Source organism: Lepisosteus oculatus, chromosome 5 (assembly GCF_040954835.1).
Source record: "Lepisosteus oculatus isolate fLepOcu1 chromosome 5, fLepOcu1.hap2, whole genome shotgun sequence".
Lineage (NCBI taxonomy): Eukaryota > Metazoa > Chordata > Actinopteri > Semionotiformes > Lepisosteidae > Lepisosteus > Lepisosteus oculatus.
In genome coordinates this window covers 57,245,116-57,268,300 of record NC_090700.1, presented here as the reverse complement: position 1 = coordinate 57,268,300, position 23,185 = coordinate 57,245,116, and the positions used below count along the sequence as shown (strand labels likewise).

Sequence of the window (23,185 nt, the reverse complement as noted above, 5' to 3'; positions counted from 1 at the left end):
TAGAGGTTTTTAAATTTAAACTGTGATCAATTAAACAGGTGGTATGTCACTTTAGGTTATTTAGGGATTGCCTGGAACAAAATTCAAAATGACCTCCAAGAACCAATATTACCTTCACTGAAGCAAACTTAGCAAGCATTAAGCAAACTGATCAATTGCTTATATAAGTCTTCCTGATCTCTTACTAACAGGCGATGTTGGATGACCTATAAGAATAACTGGATTGCGTCTCTAAGGGACCAGGGTTGGAGACCCCTGGTGTAGATACAATTAGTCAATCTTTACTGCACCTCATCGACATTGTTCAGAAGAATAGGATTTTGGTATTTGTGTGCATCACTGGAGTAATTTTTCAGTACTTATAGGAAAATACCCTTTACAAGGTCTTTAAAGGGTGGAATTCATTTAGGTGTTCCATTTCCTCAATTTCCAAACCTGCTCTAATTACAGTGTCGAGGAGGTCAAATGTGTTATTTTAAAAACTCAACCACTTTCTGGAATAAAATTGTATCTGATGATTACAAACATACAAAAAAGCAGCCCCGAGAAAGCAGACAGCAAGAGACTGTCCTGGGGAGCTCATGCGAAGAGCTGAACATTCGTACTCACAGACTCTTTCTGCGCTGTTTGTTGAAACAGTGTAAAGGGGGTGAAATAAGCTTGTCTGGAGACAAAGAGGTGTGTTTGTCCTCTTACTCCAACGAAACCCTTCTCATAGTGAACTGCTTTGCTCTCCCTCCTCAATCAGTACAATACCACAGAAAAAAAAAATGTCCTCTCCTACATCAGAACAGAAATGAAAGTATAAATCCAGAACTGAAACAGCCGTCATCCTGAAGAAACAACATCGTTTAGACCCATGAGGGCTTGCAACTGTGGAATAGCTAAATCCACTTAGCAAATTAACAACTTCCCATGTTCAGAAGGACCGACGAAGAGACCGCTTGTCTACTGTGCAGTCCGGAACACGGAGCAGGGCCGCCTGGCAGGTCAGACACGGAGACCCCTCGTCTATAAACCGGTCGAGAACAAGGAGCAGGGCCAGGTCTGGCAGGACAGACACGGAGACTGCTCGTCTATAAAGCGGTCGAGAACACGGAGCAGGGCCAGGTCTGGCAGGACAGACACGGAGACTGCTCGTCTATAAAGCGGTCGAGAACACGGAGCAGGGCCAGGTCTGGCAGGACAGACACGGAGACTGCTCGTCTATAAAGCGGTCGAGAACACGGAGCAGGGCCAGGTCTGGCAGGACAGACACAGAGACCCCTCGTCTATAAACCGGTCGAGAACACGGAGCAGGGCCAGGTCTGGCAGGACAGACACGGAGACTGCTCGTCTATAAACCGGTCAAGAACACGGAGCAGGGCCAGGTCTGGCAGGACAGACACGGAGACCGCTCGTCTATAAAGCGGTCGAGAACACGGAGCAGGGCCAGGTCTGGCAGGACAGACACAGAGACCCCTCGTCTATAAACCGGTCGAGAACACGGAGCAGGGCCGGGTCTGGCAGGACAGACACAGAGACCGCTCGTCTATAAACCGGTCGAGAACACGGAGCAGGGCCAGGTCTGGCAGGACAGACACAGAGACCCCTCGTCTATAAACCGGTCGAGAACACGGAGCAGGGCCGGGTCTGGCAGGACAGACACGGAGACTGCTCGTCTATAAACCGGTCGAGAACACGGAGCAGGGCCGCCTGGCAGGACAGACACAGAGACCCCTCGTCTCCTGGGTAGCGGAGAGCAGGACGGCGAGTGCAGTGAGGAGGCCTGCAGGCAAACCAGCTGGACGCCAGGGAGGGCCTTGTGCTCAGACATTTGGAGGAACAATGTTAGAAGTGGTGGCAGACAAGGAGCACTTAAAACATTAAGCCTGCACGGGTCTTTTCCATGGCCCAAAGTTTTTAAAGACACAAATAATTTATCTACTGAAAATGGAATTATGGGAGCAAAATCATAAAACGTCTGCTTATACAATACTTTAGTGTTCAAATTAATACTTATATATATAGTTATCAATTACAAGCAGTCAACATCATAATTTATGATGAACCAGAACACCAAGAAAGACCGGCTAACATTAAATACAGAAAAAAGGCAAATGGACACGTTAAGCCACCCATGGGCAAAATACTAGAACTTCCAAACGCGTCGATCTTGCAGTAGAATACTGCCCTCTTTGAAAATGAATAATACATGGGCTCCAATTAATTCCCGAAAGGGAAAACATTCAAGTGTCACTGAACAATCTGTTGCGATTTTTTTTGTCACCGGACCGTAGACGGCATTGCTTCCGCTTATATGGGTTTAGGACTGAAGCGGAGATCAAAAGCAAAACGGCACAGAAACCAACTTTAAAAAGAAATAGGCCCTTCTCCCTCCCTCCCAGCTGTCAGTTTTCAAGTGTATTATGACAGCCATTGTGGATTAGCTCACTGACAACTACAACCCCACCGCTGCAGCCTCCACATAATTAGCCCTTCGTCTGTCAAGACCCACACAGGTTCTAAGGACCGCGGCCGCGGCTGAATGCGCCACATTCCGGGTCGCACCGCCATGTGGGCTCCGCTAACCACTGGGGGCTCTCCTGGGGCTGCGGGCGTCACGGGTCCCCCTTCCCATTCTGCCGCAGCAAACGGGAAATCGGCTCCCTTTCGGAACCCAAAGCCACCGGGATGGAAACGCGGAATCGCGCTTCCTGTCGGCTTGGCCCTCCGGGCACGGATCACCCCTCCGCCGGCTGAAGGCGGAAGCAAAGAGGGCAGACGGCCAAAAAGTGTGACGCGCGGCGGTCACCGTCGCGAGCGACCCCAGAGCACCTTGAAGCCACCCAGGAGGAGCTGGTGACAGAGCGTGTTCAGCGTGCCGGCGTAACCCAATATGAACGGGGGAACAAGGCAGGGCGGCTAATGGAAAGGTCATGTGGAATCCCCCGGGTGGCAGGCCAGCCTGACACGGCTCGTTTGTCACGGTTCAATAGCTGCCACTCCGGGGAGAGGAGGCCTGCCTCTGGGACCGGCCGCTGACTGCACAGCTGATTCCCAGCATTTTCCCCTCCATTAGCTCCTTCGAACGAGGTCACAGAAACCTGCTGGAGCCCAAGCCTTTCAAGGGCCCTGCCGGGCCAGGGCAGCAGGCCGGCACGCAGCAGAAACGGCAGGAGTCAAGAGGGAGGCCGGCGACGTGCAAGTCCTGTAAATGTACAGGGGTCCCCCACTTCACTGGAGGATAGCGACATTGGTGCTTCCGATACAGTAAGATGAAAAGGTGCCATCCCTTCACATTCTGCTTCAACTGTATAAAGGAGAAGTAGGAAATTTTCCCCCGGTGTTAATAAAGGTATTTTTGTACAATAGAGCCAAAAAGCAAATTAAAAAATGTGGCAACTTAAAGAACCTCAAGCCACTTCTTACATTCTCCTACAATTGAAAGACTCCTTTTTCATAAACTGTGGCTCTTTTGATGTTGCATTGACTCTGCTGGGGAGGTTGAAGATGCTCTAGCAGTCATATTTCCACTGCGTCAGCCGATCAATATTCAGCTGTGTTGCTCATATGCTGCTGCCGCAAAGATGCCCTTTTGGCTTTGACACCAAGTACAATTTGGGAACAAAACAGTGATTTAGTCATTTTCTTTGGCGAGCTGAGGATGGGGTCTGTCCACTGGGACTGACTGGGTAATCATGCATGATCACCGCCTGAGAGGTCTTTGTCTCCCCCTGGTGGAAATTGGGGGTGAATATGGGTTGGGAATAATATACAGTACATCCACAAAAGTACAAACAGAATGAAGAAACCACACCATAAACACCTGATAAATAAATGGATGATCAATTTTAAATTTCACTTTCTCCATTATATCCGCATCACCATTTCATGATTACATATGCCAAGAGACTGTTTCATTAAACCATTTGAAGTCATCAAGATTCTAATTTCCACATTTCAGTAAAAATAGAGCTCCCTATACAATAGAAAAATACATTCTGCTTTCAGTGACTTAAGAAGATATGACTTTCAATTAAGGTCGACACAGTGGTGCCCAAGATTTGAAACAATTCAGCTTTAATCCGTGGCCGAGATAAAAATCTGAGTTTAATTTTTGCGGAGAACTTTAACTTCCTGTTCTGTCTCAAAATGTCTCATTTTGTCCCAGTGAACATGAAGTGATATGTTCAGCCTAACTGTAATCACCACAAAAGGGCCAGAAGACAGGATAAACAGACTACAAACCTGCTTTTTGTTTCTGTGCAGCCCTGCACCGATTCGCTGTGACCTTGGATTGCCGGCGGACTGCGTTTTTGATTTTCCTGTAAAAAAAGTGAAGCAGAATTAAGGAATCTTACCTGGACAGGTGGCGGAACTGCAAAAAGGACCAATGGGCAAAAGCTCTACTTGATTCTGCTGCAGCATGAGAGAGAAGCGAGATAAAAACTGGGCCTTCCTTATACAGACTCTGCAGCTTCAAAGTGTAACACGGCCAGAAAAGAAAAGTACAGTCACCTTTCGTTTATTAATAGCAGACGGCTATGGTTATACTCTCCGCTGCCTGATGCGGATAAACTGACAAAACATATTTCCCTCAACTGTGAACGTAGGCCACACAGAATAGCAGACTACTGAGCAACCTTGTGAAGATTTTAAGTGCCTGTTTGTTTTTTTGTAACAGATGATCACCTGTTACTGTCATTATGATCCTCAGGTAAGTAGCAGGCATTAGTAAGATTCAGCCCTTAATGAACGGCTGTGTCTTGTTGAAATGAAGCCGATACCCTGGATTCTTGCAAGAAACTAAGATCAATTAGCTACCAGCAACCAAATGAACCAGATAGGCCAGAGGGATATAAATGAAAGGAGGTCTTGTCTCTTCTCTGCCTAGGAATCTAAGGGCTCTTTTCCTGAAATTTCACATCTAATGTTAAGCAAAATACTAAAAAATCTAAGCTGCTCTATTCACATTTAGAAAAAAAAGAATTTTTTTTTTTTGCTTGATTTGAAAAAAAATAATTGTAAAGCAAATTCTGTTCCTGTTGCGAAACCAAGTAAATCCGATGCGGGATTGTTACCATGGTTGATCTACGCTGCATTAATGGCTTGTTCTTTTGGAGTCTCGACTTGTTGTGCCTACAGACACTCTGTTGTGAAATCTCTCCTGAATTGCTGGTTTTCAATTACAGAGAATTCATTTAAAAAGATGCATAGGATTTTCAAAGAAATCAGTTTCTCTACCATGATAAAAATTCCTTGGCAGCATATCAAGACCGCACTGACCATTGACCAGCGTAGCCAATATTTTAAAAAAATAATTGTCCATTAAAATTGCAATGTTTCTTGCTTTCTTATGCATACCCTTCGAGCAGGCCCTTTGAATACCATCCAGTTATTGGGATTACTTTATGAACTAGGGAGGAATTTTGCATTTCTTGTGGACTAGGAAAAACCACCTTTTGCAATCAACAAGTTGAGGCGAATACGTTATTGAATCATTTCTTTTTCTGTTAACCTGTTCATTCAAAATGTTCTGCTGCATCATACCTGTAGAACCGTTTCCACCTGGGTTTCACTGCCTAGTGTATAGGCCATGTGTCGGGCACAGGTTGGGCACTCACTGGACATGAAACTGAAAGCCTGGGCTTCTGCCTTGAGGTTGCTGCTCCTCACTCACAGCAGTCCAGTGACTAAGTGCCCAACTGCACAATCGAGTGCAAAGGTAAGCTTTTCATAACACACAAATCCCTCTAATGAGAGCACAAAGTGAACAGTAACTCCAGCTACCAGTAGTCCTGCATTGATCAAATAATAGCTTATCAATAGCTTTGTACCACTTTTTGAACTCTTCTGCACAAACATATTGTGCCAAAAAAACACTGCCAACTGTTCGACATCAAACTCCTTTGCTATGGGCTAAGACACTGCAAATGTAGTGGGATTTGGCTGTTGGGAATATTTACTGGAAGAGGAACATATTTTCATTATGGAGACAAAAACAGATTTTTTTATATTATATTGTCTTTTCGTGGCGGGTCATGAATACTACGTCAGTGTCTCATACAGAGTCAGATGTTATCATAAACAGAGTTGGGGAAAAAAAGGAAAATCAACCAAAGACTCACAATACAATAAACAATATTAATAATTATACTGTTAAACATTATCTTAATATTTCCTTGGTATTTATACCAGTTTTATTGTTTTCCCCAAGGGAGTTAAAATGGATAAGAAGACTGCTCCATGTTATCTATATTATTCTAGATACCAAGGCAAGAAAATCTCAGTCAATACAGTTTTTATTTAATTTTGTGAAATAACCTGCTTACAGTAATCAAATGTGATCAGCTGCATCTCTTCAGCTTAAAGTAAAACACATGTCCTAGAGCAGAATGAACCGCTGACACTGAAAGGCACAAAGCCTCAAAGTTATTTTTTTTCCCCCCATTAAAAAACAAAAATGTCAAACACTTTCCACCTCAAACCAGATGCAGACCTCAGGATACTACAGAAAGGAGTCAAAAGTTATGTTATGAGCGAGGGTGACAGATGACCAAATGAGAACACGTTTTCAATTATGGAAAGTGTCCAGCTACCATTTCAATTGCCCATTAAATTCGTTTTGAAAGGCCGGCGAATCACAACTGATGTTCATTACATAACAATCAAGCCTGTCCCTGCCACTGTTTCAGGCAGCAGCTCCAATAAAGCATGAGGAAGAAAGCCAGACTGCGCTTGTCTGCCGAGAGAAAACACAGCGGCTCTTTCAGGACAGGAGGGCTTTCTGCAGTAAAACAGGCCCTCCCTTTGAAGGGTCATCTCTTATCCCCGTGGAAGCAGGGGACTCACTTGCACAGTAACCAGACATCTCAAACACATTACCCTTCAATACAAAGCCTGTTTATCGCTTGAAGATGCAAGACCTTAATGCTGCTGAATTTACTGATGACAAGCCCCCCATCCCCATTTACTGGTGTTCATGCAGTACAAAGAACACCGATTCTATCGACCACTATCCCACCCCTTCGTATGTATTGATTTTGCACTATATGATGGTGTAACCTGACCGGCAGAAAGCCCTTTCCCGGGACTGCCCTTAGCCGATGGCTGCCCCCAATTTCAGTTCCCTCTCTTTAACCATGTACGATTCCAGATCCTTGATAATCCAAGCATCAGATTATTTTGGAGCTCTTTCAGAATGGCAGAAGGGGCACTATAGGAAGGAATGGAAAAGCCCAAATGCTTCACTTGCGACCGTCAGAGTTGCAGTCAGTTCCATCATTTGAACTCGGATTCAACTCCCTCGAATCAAAGACGAACCACTCCAGTTGAAACTCAGGCTCGATTCCGATTCTTCATGATCAATCTGCGCAATTAGAATTCCAGTCACGCATATTTTCAGGTCCCTTTTAACTTCATCATTCCAATTCCAGCTCTACCTTCAGTGTATGGAAATTTGGTCATTTTGTCTTAAAATATAAGGGACACTCTTGTTTTTATTATTGCCTTACAGCAATACAGCAACAAAGAAAGACTAACCACAATATGATGTGCATGTACAAATACAAGAAACACAAGAGAAAAAAACTGCCGAGATGACCAGTAGCACATATTGCTTCAAAAAGAAAGCCATGCGTGCAGACAAAGATCACAACTGTTCAAACCACTGCAAACCACTTGACATCTTTCCCCAACATCATGGCACTTACAGACAACCGCGCCTATGAGCTGACTCAAAAAGCAAGAAAAGTGGTTGTCATTCCGCTACGCAATTCCTCGCCCAGTGCAGGATCAATCACACGATCCCAAATCGCCTGCTCCAGTGATTGTCTGAATTATACACAGGTGCACTGACTACTGAGCCAGGCTACAACAGGAAAACAACTTCTTGGATTTTTTAAAAACAAGTACAACCAGGTTGATCCATTCATTAAAAATGCCAGTTACAATTCAATTCCAAAGCTTTGTTTTTTTTCCCTCTCATTTCCAATCCCTTACTAATTCACACCAGAATCGGAACTGACTTCTTTTTGAAAGTCCAGTGCTTGACTACCTCCGGACGGGACAGGACAAAACCACTCACCATCGTCCTCCTTGTTCTCCAGAGGCACGCTCCAGGCAATCAGGTTGCGTGCGGTGCGGCCTTCCTCTGCCACAATCTTCCTCACCTTGTCATGGCTGTTGGAGCGCTGGAAGGAAGCCTGGAAAGAGAGGATGCCATTACAGAAGGCACTTAAAATGCATTAAGCATGACAGTACTGTCATTCCTCATGAAAACAACACCCAACAAGAAAATGTATTGGGAAATTTTAGACATAAGAAGCTTTGGCTTAACACTCTTGGCTGAGGATCGACCACCTGACTTAAGGTCGAGGATTTTATAAGGTGAAGACACATAAAGCACGGGTTTGATTTGGGGATACAGACAATAATGCAGAGTCAGAATAAGGATGAAAATAACAGCTGTTTGGCAGAAAGTATATGTTCAATTAAAATTACAAAATAACACAAATCTAGGCAAGTCAAGAGGATCAAGGAAATCAAAACAGATGTTACATGGTCATGTGACTGAATTAATTAAGGTCCAGGCAGCTGAGTAAAAAAAGAAAAGCAGTACAGAGGTAAACACATGAGGTTGCTCCAGGTTTTCTTATTAGCTTTCAATCAACATCACATATGTAAGGGGTTTCCTCTCCCAGGAGGAGACAGACCTAGGGAATTCTACTGATTGGTGTATCCTTTTATTTAATTTAACTTTCACACGGGCATCTATACAGCTCATTATCAAAACATTTCATTCAGTGTGCCCAGCTACACATTGCTCAGCTCTCTGCTCGGTTCAGTGGGATATGCAGAACTTTGGCTCCCCCTGGAGTGCACATTAGGAATATCAAGTAAAGTGCCAACACAAATTTCATTCTAATAATAATAATTGCTTACACTCATATAGCTCTTTTCTGGACACTCCACTCAAAGCGTTTTACAGGTAATGGGGACTCCCCTCCACTACCACCAGTGTGCAGCCCCACCTGGATGATGTGACAGCAGCCATAGTGCACCAGTACTCTCCCCACACACCAGCTCTCAGTGGGGAGGAGATTAGAGTGATGAAGCCAATTCATAGAGGGGGATTACTAAGAGGCCATGACCGCTAAGGGCCAATGGGAAATTTGGCCAGGACGCCGGGGTTACACCCTTACTCTTTTAGAGAAATGCCCTGGGATTCTAGATTGCCTATAGTCCGATTTGCATTTCTTCATTCATTTTGGCACACGCTTTGAAAATTACAACCTTTTTTGTAGGATGTGCATTAACATTTCAATGAACAGACATGATAGGTAAATTCATTACTGCAAATAACATTTATCTTTAGCAGGACCGATGAACAGGTGGTCCACTGTAAAAGTACATCTGCACCACATGCTCTGTTCAGGGTAGATGCTGTCTCAATTATTCTTTGGAAAGATAGCATGCTGCCCTATTTCTCTCATAGAGCCTAGACAAGCATGCACCTGCTCACTGGTCTCTGAAACACAGATGTCACGTCAACCCAGCTTATCCCACAAGTGTGCGATGAGGGTCATGTCTGGCAGGTAAGGCCACTGTTATATGAGCAGCATGACTGTGTGGGTTTTGACAAATGGGCAGAAGGTGAGGTCCCAGGATTAGACCAATGTTGCACTGTGCAGTGGGATTGCCTGCAATCCGCTCAAGTGCAGTTCTATAGCACTTAGACACTCCTGGCCCAGCCACCACAACTGAGCCTCCCATTCGAGTGGTCTGTGGTGCTCATCAGCTGGAGTATCAAGTCTGTATCAGGATGCTCAACACAAACCCTTGATTCACTGCCGAAGAGGACTTGACTCGGCTGTTGGCGAGCACCAGCGAAGTGGTTTCTCTCACCACCTTGTTCTGTTGCCTAGACAAACGCTGCTGAGCTCTGGCTTTGCCTGATCACCTGACTGGAGAACAATGACTGTTTAAACAGCCGCCTCACAGCTGAAAGGCAGGTGTTCCTCACTACATGTCCATAAACTGAAAAGGCTGCTTTCTGCTCTACAAAACACAGATTCTGATTAACAGTTATCTTAAAACCAAAATAGCTAAACTTCTTGAACACCACCCAAGAATCATGTTCCTGCATTAAGGAGGAAAACAGTGAATACCACGGGACAATGTGATTTAATAATATTTTTCATCCTGAAGAATTTGAGACTGCTTCGTAGGAGGGGACCCACTTCAACAAACTTTAAAATGCAGTAGCCATCTGAGCAACACACAACAGCTAATCTGCACCAGGAGCCTCGCTACACAACACTGCCGAAGAGACAAATTACTTGTTAAAGAGGAACTGTCGTCACAATTTCTCAGACCAGTTATTAAATCTCAGAAACAAAATAAGATTTACAAATTCCAAATTGAACACAAACTCGTGAACTTTGTGAAAGTAATGTATGGTTGCCATGTTTTCACTAACCGCTGGTCTGTGTGAGCGAGGATTAGAGATTGCCAGAATTGTGACATGAGGCGGGCGTTCTTGCTCACTAGTCACTGTAATGACTAATGTTCATGCCATGCACGAGCAAATAATTGCAGGTTGTACGGCAGACATTTCACCGTAGAATTATTCCCGTGTGATCTGCATACAGAGTTAACAAGTAAGTAGTATCTGTCAGCCAAACAATATTTTTGCAATTTTTCGAATTGATTAAAAGAGATGCAGTTCCCCTTTAAGGGAGTACTTGAGGGAGGACAGATTGTACAAGCCCAAAGTGGAATTTACCCAGGACACTAGGCATAACACCCCTGCTCTTTTGAGCAGTGCCATAGGGCCTCTTAATTTAGTCAGAACCTTGGTTTAATACCAAAGCACAGTGTCTCCCGTCACCATACTGTGATTTAGCCTGTAAACTCTGATGCAGAGGGAGCATCGCCACCTACTGGTCCTTTAAAAACATGAATATTGCTTTCTTGCTATGTGCAAGTCACTCATAGCATGATTCTCCCTCCCAGCCCCCATTTTGATAGAATTATTTATATTATGGTGATGAATACTAATTAACTCTTATTGTTTCACTATAAGGGGAGGTAGTGGAATAATTGTGGATGTGGAGACATCCAATTCCACCTTTTTCAGTATATAATGTAGATATAAGCCCATAAATGTAAAACAAGATCTTAATATAATTCCAACTCACTCAGCATCATAAAACAAAGAGAGCTCGTTAATATTCATTCCCATAACTTCTAACAACTGTATGTATGGGCGGATCTGTGCCTGTGGCTGGAAGGTTGCCGGTAGCCCACAGCCGGTAGAGGAATCCTACTCTGTTGGGCCCCTGAGCAAGGCCCTTAACCCCAGCTGCTCCAGGGGTGCTGTACAATGGCTGACCCTGCGCTCTGACCCCAGGCTCTCTCCCTGTCTGTGTGTCTCATGGAGAGCAAGCTGGGGTCTGTGAAAAGACAAATTCCTAATGCAAGAAATTGTATATGGCTAATAAAGTGATCTTATCTTATCTTAAATTACACCGTACACCTGAGACTTTATGAATCCAACTCAAGTTTTAGAAAGAGATGACCCAGATAATCCCAGTGTCCCAGACCTAGTACAAACACCTAACATTAAATCTGAAATTAGTAACGATCTGCAGGCCCAATATAATTAATCTCTGACACGAAGCTTCCTTTTAATGATCTCACTATTTTTAATCTGACAATTTCCAAGTATCGGGTCAAGCAACAGAAAAAAGAAACGCGCTTCAGCTGCTGAGATTTCTTCAGGTCAGCGAGTTGTGGTGTGTAGTGCTCTGAAACATTGTGTTTCTTCTTTCAACTTTCCAGTGTGGAGCTTTTACTTGTTCCTCTACAGCCAACACACGCTTGCACACCTCCCCACATGAGCGTTTTCAAAATATGAAAATGTACAGTAATATATGCCATACTGTACATTGATTCCAAAGTTTTCCACGGCCTGTGATACCTTCTTAAACGCATGTGGCTACATAATCTCAAAATGCACAGAAATGGTTTCTCTATGCCCCACAAGATAAGAACCACTCTCTTGTAATGTACTGACAAATCATTGTTGATAGAACAAATCATTGTTTATTCACCAAGATGCCTCAAAGGGAGCACTGAAATAATGTCTCGTGAAGGCACGCTTATTAAATTAGGCAAAAACAACAGTTTATAACTGAATCATCCAGTCATCCTAGAATGGAGCACAGCCAGGTAAACCGTGATCTGTAAAGGCACCTGCTCTTGTGGTTATTTTATTTAACACTTGCCATGATTTATGACAATCATTTGTCAAAATGCAGTGTTTTGCAGCAATTCTTTTTCTTCAGCTCCCTGAGTTGCTGTCACGTACAACGACACCATTTTACACAAACATATATACAGTATTTAAATCGAATTTCAAAGCTTAACAAATGCCAGCCTTTTCTTGCTTGAAGCAAAACCAAGTTCATTACATCTTATTAGGTCAGGAAAGCTCAGAAGTCCATTCACAGCAGGCTGTCCTTGCCTACTCCGATTTTATGTCCAGTGGCTTGATATACATTAAGTGACCTACTTAGCAAGAAGCAAAACCAATGCAACCAATGACATGGCAGCATTCACCCTAACAAAAGGAAAAATAAGATAAAGAATAAATGTAGTACGACATGATTCTGGGATATCCAAATGCTGCAGACGCTATGAAAAGATTTCCCCAAAAACGGCATGTATTTCAAGTCAAATCAGCCTAGCTAACTAACTCTTCTTCCTGCCCAGTGCTAGGCAAATCATCAATGGGACAAGAAAAACTGAGGAGTTTTGTGTCCCTCCAGAGCCCAAAGCCTAGTTGTGCTCTAAGAATTAACCGTGACAACGTGGGATTAGTGGAAGTCCCTCCTAATCCCTTTACTCAAGTGCAGGCCTCTGCCACCTGTCTCTTTAACACCCTCACAGGAGTGGATGGCTTCTCCTTGCCCCCTTTCATTTCTCCAGACAAAGCGCACTCGAGAAAGGTCACCGGTCTGCCGTGCAGCGCGACAAAGCGACACTGCAATGCCGACAGCAGCAGGCGGGACACAATCTCGGGAATGGTGCCTGGAATCGGGTCAGGGGCTAGAAAACTCCAGAGCGCGGAGGCATGCATGAGACAGATTAAAGGCTACGTACGGAATAGAATGCGGGTTCTTCCTCCGGATCCAGCCCTGACATGCTTCTGCCCAGCGGACTTCAGGCAACCCGTTTCCCCTCGATGGCATTGCTGCTCATACTAGGCGACATCGTCATCTGACTGCAGACCAAAATAGACTCCCACTGCGTGCTCTTCAGGCAAGTTGTCCAGCTGTGTCAACTTTTCCGCCAATCGCAAAGTAGAGTGCTTGGTACTCAGCAGGCGCGGAGACCTTCAGCCCTGCCTGCTCTCGGAGAAAGCGGTGCTGAGCTGAGCTGAGCTGAGCTTGCAGGGCCTGCGCTGCTCTGCGGCTCCTCCTGTGTTTACAGCTGCTGTCACAGCACAGGGGCACCGATTTCCAGCCCCTCGCTAGAAGCCGTGAGAGCAGCAGGCAGCCATTATCAGCACCCGTCAGGCCCGCAAGGAGAAGCCCCCCTCCACAAGGTAAGACGGTCGCGGCTGAAGAGGCCCCCAGTGTTCATCTGCCAGCTCGAGTGACACTTGAGGCACACGCTACGCGTCTAAGCCGGCGGGAGTGAGCCAGGGACTCCGAGGCCAGTCTGATACCGGAATACATGAATCACAACCAGCTGGCAGAGGAAAACAAAACAAAAAAAACGCAGGAGCTGCCGTGCTCAGGGCCCTGGTGGGTTGTGCTTTGAGCATGTGGTGTGTGATCGTGTGGGCTACACCAAAGGATCCCCAACACACGGGGACTCGATTTCCATCTAGGAGTGCACATAAAAGAGCATCTATCCGAAGTAAACATGCAACAGTCAGGGAACACAGGATCAGGGAATCTTATTTCCAGGGCATTTAGCGACACCGTGAAAAGGCCGTGATGCCTACTTTTCAATATAGACTTCATTACCTGACCCTGCAGCTTGATTCCAGTTCTCATCTGTTGCATTTTAAAGCTCCTCTGCACATGAGACTGTACTGGGCATTGTTATAGGGTTCCAGGGGCTCTTTGTGAAGCTGTGCACTTGCACAAAAGAAAGGGTGTGTTCTACACTCAAGATTAAACTTATAAAGCTCATCTTGTGTGTGTGAAATTACAGCTTCTTCTGTACACATCTTAAGGGTCCTCTTTTTCAAATGCAAATCTTCAAGTGGGTAGGAAATCCTGAAACAACACTGCTGGCTCTAATTGCTACTCTCTGCCCAAGGACATCAAAGATGCACAAATAAGTGAAACACGGTCACAAGTAACGTAGAAGGTCTATTTTGATTTTAGGCCTATTGAGATACATTTTATTTCTCAGCACATAACATCGTTTAATTTTAATGTTAATAAACATCAACCTTCTTTCAAGTTTTTCCAATTCAGTTTTAGAATCTGAATTAACAATGAAGCAAACCAGGGGACACCTACTGTACTTGCAACAAGAGGCACGTCTTTACTCAAAAGGTGTTGGGAGTGTGGAACAACCTACCCCGTGGTTGAAGTCAATACCCTGGCGTCTTTCAAGAAACAGACGGATAAGATCCTTGGATCAACTAGCTGCTAACTGTCGTATGATCTACTGTAGATGAGCTAAATGGCCACATCCTGTATGCAACCTGTTGTACTTCCGAAGCGGATATGGGTTCACACACAGAACAGAAATCAAGAAAAAAAAAACAGAATAGCTCTGCAAGCATCTGTGGGGTTATATAAAAACCCTCTCTGACCACTCACCAACCTACACCTACTGTCTAAAATACAAATAAGAGGAAGCTATTTAACAGTGCACTGGGCAGGAAGACAAATTACTTAACTAGGCTGATTGGCATTTTAGGTCACTTTTTTGGAAAATGTTTTCCAGAGCATTTGAATATTCCAGAATCATGTTCTACTACATTTTATCAGCTGCAAGGCCCCCTGGGCATGTAACCCTTGTGAAAACACTGAACTCTTGTTGAACACCATCAGGTTTTTGTATTGAAAAAAAAAAAGTTATTTCAAATTCATGCTTGGAGTAGGTTACAGGAAGATTACATATTTTTCTCATCTTAAACAACCTTCATGTCCAATTGGAATTCAGCTGAAGTCATTTCATTCGTGACACCAGGTATTTAACTTTGAGGGTTAAGGGTTTTTCATCCTTTAAACCAGGTCGGCATAGAATACAGTGCTCATGCTGTCTACCGAACATCCCGGACTTGCAACTCCGAAACCTTACAACAGAATAACACCAAGAACTAAACTAACGACTAGATAGCCTTAACCTTTTTTTTCTTCTGATCTCACCAACGTCCAACTTCCAAATGAACTATTTTTGGCATAACGTCACTCTCATACTTTGTACAGTACTTCCTATTGAAGGTTTCCACAGGGTAGGTGTTAGTCTATGAAAACGTAATGGCTTTCTAATGACAATTCAGAATGATAGTAATTCATGCGCTCTTAGAAAGCTCCCAGCAGAAAGGTTGTCTCAGTGCCAGGGGAAATCACACTACGGAAATGCAGTGGGAAAGACTGACACATTTAATCGTGGACGTCAGGTTTTGCTGTTGCTGTTGAGAAAACGTTACCAGCATCGCCTTTGCCCAACTTCAACCTCCAGTCCCAGTTGCTCTGCGAAGTGAACGCAAAGGGAGGAGGAAAACGTTCAAATGTAGGTAACATTCAAGTTCAAAGACACATGTAGGCATTTTATCAATGAATTGCTTTACAAAATAAGTCAACATTGTGGTAAATGTGGTAAATTAAGTGAATGTTTTTCTTCAGTGCTGCGTTCCACTTCAACATTGTTTCATTATTCAGTCAACAACGCCAACTGTCCCGAAAACTGCTACTACTGTGTGGGAGGGGGGCCTGTCAATATTTCACCTAAAACCCTGAGCTTCTGCCCGGTCATTGTTAATGTGTCCCCGAATTCACTCCTTCCCGGCGTCATTCCCATTTATAGTCCTTCATGACATTCGTACTGTAAGGCGAGTGCACGCTTTTGCAAGAAGAGAAGGGCGTATAGAAAATGAGTTGGAGGTTCGCTTTTTAAAACAAAAAGAATCAGACCCTGGTTAGCCTTGTGATGTGATGCCGTGCAACAAAACCGCTAGATGAAAATACGGGATCATCAGAAATCTGTAGGATCCAAAGGACAACTCCACAAAGTCGCTCCCGGTCTCCTCTCTCCTGAACAGCTCAAATATAATCACCCTTATTTAAACACGCATGCTTTACCTTTGCTAACTAAAACATAGCAGGTGCACACATTTTTAATTTGTCTTTAAAAGGGGAAAACGCGTATGGGGGCAGTACATGAGGCCAGCATTATACAGACTACTGTATACCGAGTCATATCAACGTGATCAAGCAAATATCTGCAAACTCAACCAACGGGAGGCTTTACCTTCAGGGCGAGGTTGATGGGAGTGTTCCTGCCTTTGCCTCCTCCATGCGATGATCCCGAGCTGTTGCTCCCCGATCTCTCCCTCCCATCCCCGCCTGGGCCCGCTCTCTTCCCCGCTCTCTCCCTGCCATCAAGCGCCGGGCCGAGCCGGTGCTGGCCAGCTCCACGCCGCCTGCCTTCGCTGCGGCAGTCCTTAGACATTGGGCAGGCGACGAAGCTTTTCTTTGTGATTTCTGATCAGGACGCCGATAAGATTTGCGCCTTAATGTGATGAGCTGCAAACCAGTGGCAAGAAAAAAAAACTACACAAGGCACAGCTGACAGCTCCTAGACAACCTAAAAAGAAGCAGGAAAGATTCTGACGCTTCGGTGACAGGCACAAAGATTAACCAATGATTTATAAGCTTTAGACAACAGGGCGGGTATAAGACGTAAGACAGCCAATCAGACATAAGAATAATGAGGTCAAAGGCTGTTAGGGTAGGTAGAACCGTGGCAACCAGGTAACCGAGGGAGGTACTACGTAATATGCATTTTGATTGGTTGATTTACGCAGCAACACAAACAATGTAAACAAAAACTGTTCTCGACTGTGAAGGTATTTTTCGGAGAGAAGTATTTGCCTACTAATCTAAATCGATGTGAACTAGACATGGTTGAGTAAGAATTATTCCACAGCGATCAGAGGATCATTCAGTATTAGAAATCAAGTGTACTGAACCGTAACGTTAGAACTTTAGAAATAAACTGTAATTATTTATTATTCGCGTTATCTCGAATACATTTGCAAAGGAGCATATAAAACGGATTTTTAAAAAGTCATAAAACATCGTTTTAGCATTGAACGTTGAAGATTTTACCACCGATAACTGAATATTAAAAAAACACTCCACTTTTTGTTTTATTTACACCGTTGAAATGGGAAATATCGCTGCAGTAATCCCATAGGCAGCTGTTAGAAAAATAAAATGGAGAAAATACATTTTTTCCTGGCTTCGTCAGGTACAGCTCTTAGAAAAAAAAATTGCATTGTTGTATTTCAATGAAAACAAAGAAAACGACTCTTTCTCATCGGAAGTGACGCCAGGGGTGTCGGACCCATAAAAAGTGGGGTGTCCGCTTGGGTACTTTTGTTCAAGTTCATGGTCAAATGTGGGAGACGTTGGCACGTAAGGTAACTATCTACAAGTACAGGGGTTTGTGCAGTCAACGTTGGAGCTGTGTTCTCGGCGAAGTTCTCTGTGTGCTTGGGAGGTTAGGACATCTCTAAGCCCTGACTAGCTACATTAATGACAACAGGCTGTGAGCTTGCTCCCACCGCTGCGCTGAAGTTTCGTGGAAAAAGACCATCGGTTTCCAAAGACAAACCGTGGCATCGCATCGGCTGTCACCGATTAGTTCGTTTAGTGCAAGGTTTGCAAACTAACGGTGACATTTAAATATCGTTAATCGATTAATGTCGACACAGCTTCGTAAATGCCCTGAGCTAAAGCAGACGTTAAGAAGATTGTAACAATCTCTGGTTGTCTTTATTTGTAGATGTCCAAGTTGGACTTTAGTCTTACTGCCTCTAGGGGATTTTGGAATGCTCTAATGGATTTTAATGACTTAATAGAAAGCACCAGAATCACAAACCATTTTAAATACCGAATCACGACAATTTTGATTTTATTCTCATTTATAAGGTGCGCATAGGTTCATTTAAATGTTGAAAATATTTTCTGCCTACTACAGCTGATCTTGTTTAGACCAGCTCTGCAGGATGCTGAAGTCTGCGCCTAAACCGATAACAAGTAGCCTAACGATGCATGCGTTGTATAGGAGTGACACGCTTAAACTGAGCGATAGGTTTAGTTTCAAGATTAAACGTATTGGTTACAATATATTCGTGCGCTTGATCTGTTTTGAGGATCCTCAATTGAACTGACCGACTTCTTACTTGTCCCTGAGCTGAAATTCCACCAGGTGGCACCCAAGTCCTGGGAGTGTTGAGCTTTGCTTATAAGGGGTTTTTGCTTTCAAATCTTGCAGATCTTACATTCCAGTTCTTATAGAGGATGAAGCGCATTATCTTGACTTGGGCGCTGTTTGCACTCTGTTCGTGCGCCTCTGAAAACAAGGCCAGCACCTTCAATGCTGAGGATCCTGAGTATGACGGGAGCATCTTCTTCAGAAATGAGGTAAATGGATTGAGTCTCCATTTTGTATCCCATTCAGGGATTATTTTGGAATGATTTAACATTTTCTTTTAGATATGATGGATATTTGGTGCGGTTCTTGTACATCACTATTGGATCAACGCATTTGATTCCAAGGTTAATTCTAGTGGCAACATTTTGGGGGGGTTTCCCTTTCAAGTGCTTTCTCACATTTCACACTGTTTTGTAACCCTGAGGACCAAGATGAGATCGAGAAGCTCAGTCCAGAGGAACAAAAACGGAGGCTGGCAGTAATTGTGAAGAAGATTGACACAGATTTGGATGGCTTTCTAACTGAAGGTTGGTCCACTCCCAATGCATCGTGCATGTAAAAGTGAATATCTGCATCCAATATTATTTGTGTGAACCCATATATTCTCTCCATGGCTGCATGGTGTCTAGGATAATTGGCATCTCTAAACTGGCCCCTGTGCGAGTGTGTCTTGCAATAGGCTGTCAGTTGTCTGCTTTGTTAGGCTCCAGATCACAATAATCTCATGTGTCCCTCTCTAAACTAAGCAGTCACTGAAATTGAATGGATCTGTGGGCTGGTGCATTCGATTTTGAAGTCTCCCTTGTCATGATAAATTGAAATAAATCACATGGCTGTTTTAAACCCCTCCAAATTGTGACCCTTTTTTCCCCACTTCCCCAGGCGAGATCAGTTTATGGATACAGCAGGTGTATAGACGATATGCTGTAGAAGATGTGGCAGAGAAGTTCTTGGAATTTGATAAAGATGGTGATGGGGCTGTATCTTGGAATGAATACACCCTGCTGGTACATGATCGCATCATTGACATGGACGAGGATAAGGTGCCAGAGAACTCTGAAGAAAAATCTCTTCACTTCGTAGGTTCCGTTTTTTTCTTCAACTTTTGCGTGCTTTGGCTTGGGGAAGTCATGTGATGTTGTCTGATTTTTGTCCCCTTAGTTGCACTTGAAGGAAAAGCAGCGCTTTGATCATGCCAATACAGATGGGAAACCCGGTTTGAATGTAACAGAGGTGCTTGCTTTTTTGCATCCATCAGAAGTGGACCATATGTCCGTAAGTTTATACTAATTACATACAATATGTATTTCTGTATCCGTTCGCACAATACAATTCCAAACATGTGTGACTCGTGGGAAATGTCTGTAAGGTACTGCCCACATCCATTTGCTTGATTTGGACACTTGTTCAATTGTAGAAGTATGCCATCGAGGACGTGTTGAATGAATACGATCGAGACAACGATGGGTTTATCAGTCTGCATGAATTTCTAGGGGATCTTCGAAGTCCAGGTAAGTTATAACCTTATGCATAAACTTAAAGCTTAGTTTCCTCCATGTCAGGTGCTCTAGTTTAGCTACTGCCCATCAGCTGGGTACAGTGCCTTGCAAAAGCATGCAGATCCTTGATGCAAGTTTTCAAATGTTGCTGGATTACAAATGATACTTGCACATCTTTCCAGTCAGGACTGTTATTGCAGGCTCACATGCTTGAACAGAAAAGGGCACTGCAATGGCTCAAGTCAGAATATCCCCACTGAGCAAAAGCCACAAACTAAATCCTCTGGAAAGCAGAAGTAAATTGTAAAGAAAGGAGATGAAAGTTCATGATATTCTGGTTTGTTTCACTGTGACGGTAACCACAAGTGTTTTAGACCAAGTTAAGCGGGCAACTTTGAGCCCGCAGCTGTCCTTTGCTGTGTGTTGGAGTTCTAATTGTGGTCTTGTGGATCTGTGTGTGTGTTGGATCAAAGATGGAGTAAATCAATCGCAGTGGGAAATTGAGGAGAAACTGCGTTTTGTGAACCTCTACGACCGGGACAACGATGGCAAACTGAACTATGAGGAGCAGCTGCTGTGGGTGGCACCCAATAGTTACGGCACAGCAAGGGAGGAGGTGAGGCAGCCCTCTCAGTTCAATAAAAGACCTCCTGCTGCAGTGCTGCAGCTTCTCGCACTCTAGGATCTTGATGTTTGAAGAATTCATGCATGCTTGCAGCAGAAATACAGTTAAGGATTTCTCTAGCTTGTCACAATCGTCAGATTTAGTATTATATTTAATTTGGTGGTTGTTACTAAAATTTGCAACTGGCAGAGCAGTTATAATAAGTCACGAATGTCTCTGTTAAAACAACATCCTAGACTTGGAGTATGACCGTGATATGAGTGCAGTCCACTGAGCAGCAGAGCCAACATTCCAGGGAAAAAAGCACAAAAAAAGTTTTCTGTGCAGATTGGCAGCTTGTCACATGTATTCTTTTCAGAACAACTGTATCATTATATCTGTTTGCAAGTTGAGGTTCTGTAATTCATTTCAGTCTTTTTCAAGAGCTAGTGCTGAAACATGTTTACATGTTTGGAAACTGCATTAATCTAAATTACTCTCCAGAATGTAAATTCAGGGTGATCAAATCTTTAAAGAATTCTGGGATAATTGAATATACATGTCATGAAATATTAAGTATTATTTTAGAAAGTGTATATGAGTCCTTTAAACTCTGATTCCATTTTCTTAGTATTGTCTAAGAATGGTGTGCAGGGTCTGGTTGACCTGAGTGCACTTTGTTAATTAAAGACTTTCACAGTAACAACATAACTAACACGACACCGTTAACTTGATATGTTGATGGAGAATAAACTGTGTAGGAGTTGCTGAATTCAGTTAACTGAATTTAAACCCAGCATCCCTGTTTAAAATAGGAGTGGAGACTAAAGGGATTAACAGTTTGCTCTGCATTTCTATTATTGCACATATCAAATGCTTGTTAATGTTAGTTCAATAAGAATTTATATTATTTTATTACAGTTCAGGGATGGTCAGAATGTTTGGCACATCTAGAATCCTAATTTCATTTGTGATCAGCAGGGATGATTTTAACAAGGTCGTTTCACAGCTGTTTTGGATGGCAGTTAAATGCATTTTTTTAAAAAAAAAACAGGCTCTCCACCTGATCCAGGAGATGGACCGGAATGGGGATGGCAGGTTATCGGAAATGGAGATCATGAGCAACATGCAGACATTCATGGACAGCGAAGTGACCGACTACGGCAGGCAGCTCCATTCTGTGCATGATGAACTTTAGTTTCAAATTTTATTTTTTTATAAATAAAAATGCACTGTTTTTCCCCACTATAGTGTTAATTATTTTGTGTTGTGGAAGCCCAGGTGTCTACATCATGAGCTGTAAACAAGAAAGTAGGCACATCTTTTCCAGCCTGTGCACACTGACATGTGCTGGTTGTCCAGTCGTGTACAGTGTGTTTTTTTAAAAACTGAAATTAAGAACTGTTCTGCTCAAATATGGGGCAGAGTGGTGGCTCTGTGTGGCTAAGGGTCTTTACCTGTGGCCTGAAGGTTGCTGGTTCAAATCCTGTATCTGGCAGAGGAATCCTCCTCCGTTGGACCGTTGAGAAAGGCCCTTAACCCCAACTGCTCCAGGGGCGCTGTACAATGGCTGACCCTTTGCTCTGATCCCAAACGTCTCTCCCTGTCTGTGTCTCATGGAGAGCAAGCTGGGGTATGCGAAAAGATGAATTCCTTATGCAAGAAAGTGTATATGGCTACTAAAGTAAAGTGATCTTATCTTAAAAAAAAACACGGAAAAGTGTGAGGTCTAATATTTATAAAGTGGACTTCTTTTCAGTGAAGTTTTTATGCTCCTAAATAAATGGAAACTACAGGAAGATAGTTTATAAGTTTTTTTTAGCATGTTTGTTTTACGTTTGCCAGGACTTGATTCTTTGCAATTATTATTTTTAATTGATCAATGTAATGATGTCATATGAGTTATTAAACTTATCCTTTTGCTCTTCATGATACAATCAATATCACTGATATTGGGGGAATACTGGTAGATTAACTGTGCCTTACCCACCTCAGCTAATGTTACAAAACAGCTGTCAGTTCTAGGCTTGTTGGAAAGGTGTCAAAATAAGAAATGAGTAATACACAGCATTACTCAATTCTCGCCCCAGAACATGAATTTCCGCAAAGAGTACCTAACCAGAGACCACGTTGCATCATTATGCTTTTTGTTTTTTCTATACTTGCTCATACTGTACATGGACACCTAGAAAAGATACAGTGAAGATCCCAGGAAAGTTTTTTATAATGCACTTTCAAAGAGGAAAAAATAAGTATTCAGAGCAAAGAATTTTGGGAACCCCTGTAGTAGTTTGCCTAGCTATCTAAATTTTTTGGTAGGGCAATTGATTGACTTAAGAAATCATAACGAATTGCTGTAGGCAGGGGTGCAGAAAGGTTTTGAACACTGCTTGCCAATTAGAATGTAAATGAAAGGTTTAAAAAAAGAAACTATTTTTAGAAATATTTGATCAATTTCTCAGGTTTTAAATGCTTCACACCATGTCCACAACACTTTGTACCGTGCTGTACGGAAGGAAACAAAAGGATATTACAACCTATCGGCAGGGGTGTCATAATTGACACCATAACTGCTGTGACTTGTTTCTGCGTTTTGCAAGCCTTTCCTGGTAACGACTTGCAC

The 23,185-nt window shown here is 43.3% G+C and overlaps 2 protein-coding genes across 11 annotated transcripts in view; one reads left to right on the top strand and one right to left on the bottom strand.

Moving 5' to 3' along the window:
* The window catches only part of scaper (S-phase cyclin A-associated protein in the ER), a 129,269-nt gene extending 112,363 nt beyond the window's left edge, over nucleotides 1–16,906 (bottom strand). For 4 of the 5 annotated variants that reach the window (XM_015343606.2, XM_015343608.2, XM_015343609.2 and 1 more), the window contains exons 1-3: nucleotides 16,489–16,906; nucleotides 8,069–8,186; nucleotides 4,231–4,307 (exon numbers count right to left, since the gene is read on the bottom strand). In XM_015343606.2, the coding sequence (XP_015199092.2) occupies nucleotides 4,231–4,307; nucleotides 8,069–8,186; nucleotides 16,489–16,689 (396 nt within the window). In that variant the 5' untranslated portion in view covers nucleotides 16,690–16,906. Of the gene's footprint in view, nucleotides 1–4,230; nucleotides 4,308–8,068; nucleotides 8,187–13,149; nucleotides 13,286–16,488 lie in introns of those variants that run through there. The other variant, XM_015343610.2, reaches the window with a different exon arrangement.
* On the top strand, nucleotides 13,490–21,807 carry rcn2 (reticulocalbin 2). Of its 6 annotated transcripts, none has more exons than XM_015343613.2 (8): nucleotides 13,490–13,594; nucleotides 18,520–18,668; nucleotides 18,884–18,986; nucleotides 19,342–19,538; nucleotides 19,621–19,734; nucleotides 19,877–19,970; nucleotides 20,432–20,574; nucleotides 21,617–21,807. In XM_015343613.2, the coding sequence occupies exons 2-8, from the start codon at nucleotides 18,546–18,548 to the stop codon at nucleotides 21,758–21,760; spliced, it is 918 nt and encodes a 305-aa protein (XP_015199099.1). In that variant the 5' UTR covers nucleotides 13,490–13,594; nucleotides 18,520–18,545; the 3' UTR covers nucleotides 21,761–21,807. The 6 variants fall into 6 exon arrangements, with proteins under 6 accessions (XP_015199099.1, XP_015199098.1, XP_015199100.1 ...); XM_015343612.2 differs by lacking the exon at nucleotides 13,490–13,594 and adding an exon at nucleotides 16,989–17,086; XM_015343614.2 differs by lacking the exon at nucleotides 13,490–13,594 and adding an exon at nucleotides 17,093–17,662 and having other exon boundaries at nucleotides 19,342–19,502.
* Nucleotides 21,808–23,185: the final 1,378 nt, after the last annotated feature.

Bases quoted from the DNA above. Each gene is read 5' to 3' on its own strand.
- rcn2 (XM_015343613.2), top strand. From the start codon at position 18,546: ATGAAGCGCATTATCTTGACTTGGGCGCTGTTTGCACTCTGTTCGTGC. The intron at 18,987-19,341 runs GTTGGTCCACTC...CCACTTCCCCAG, and splicing joins GGATGGCTTTCTAACTGAAG to GCGAGATCAGTTTATGGATA. The intron at 20,575-21,616 runs GTGAGGCAGCCC...AAAAAAAAACAG, and splicing joins ACGGCACAGCAAGGGAGGAG to GCTCTCCACCTGATCCAGGA.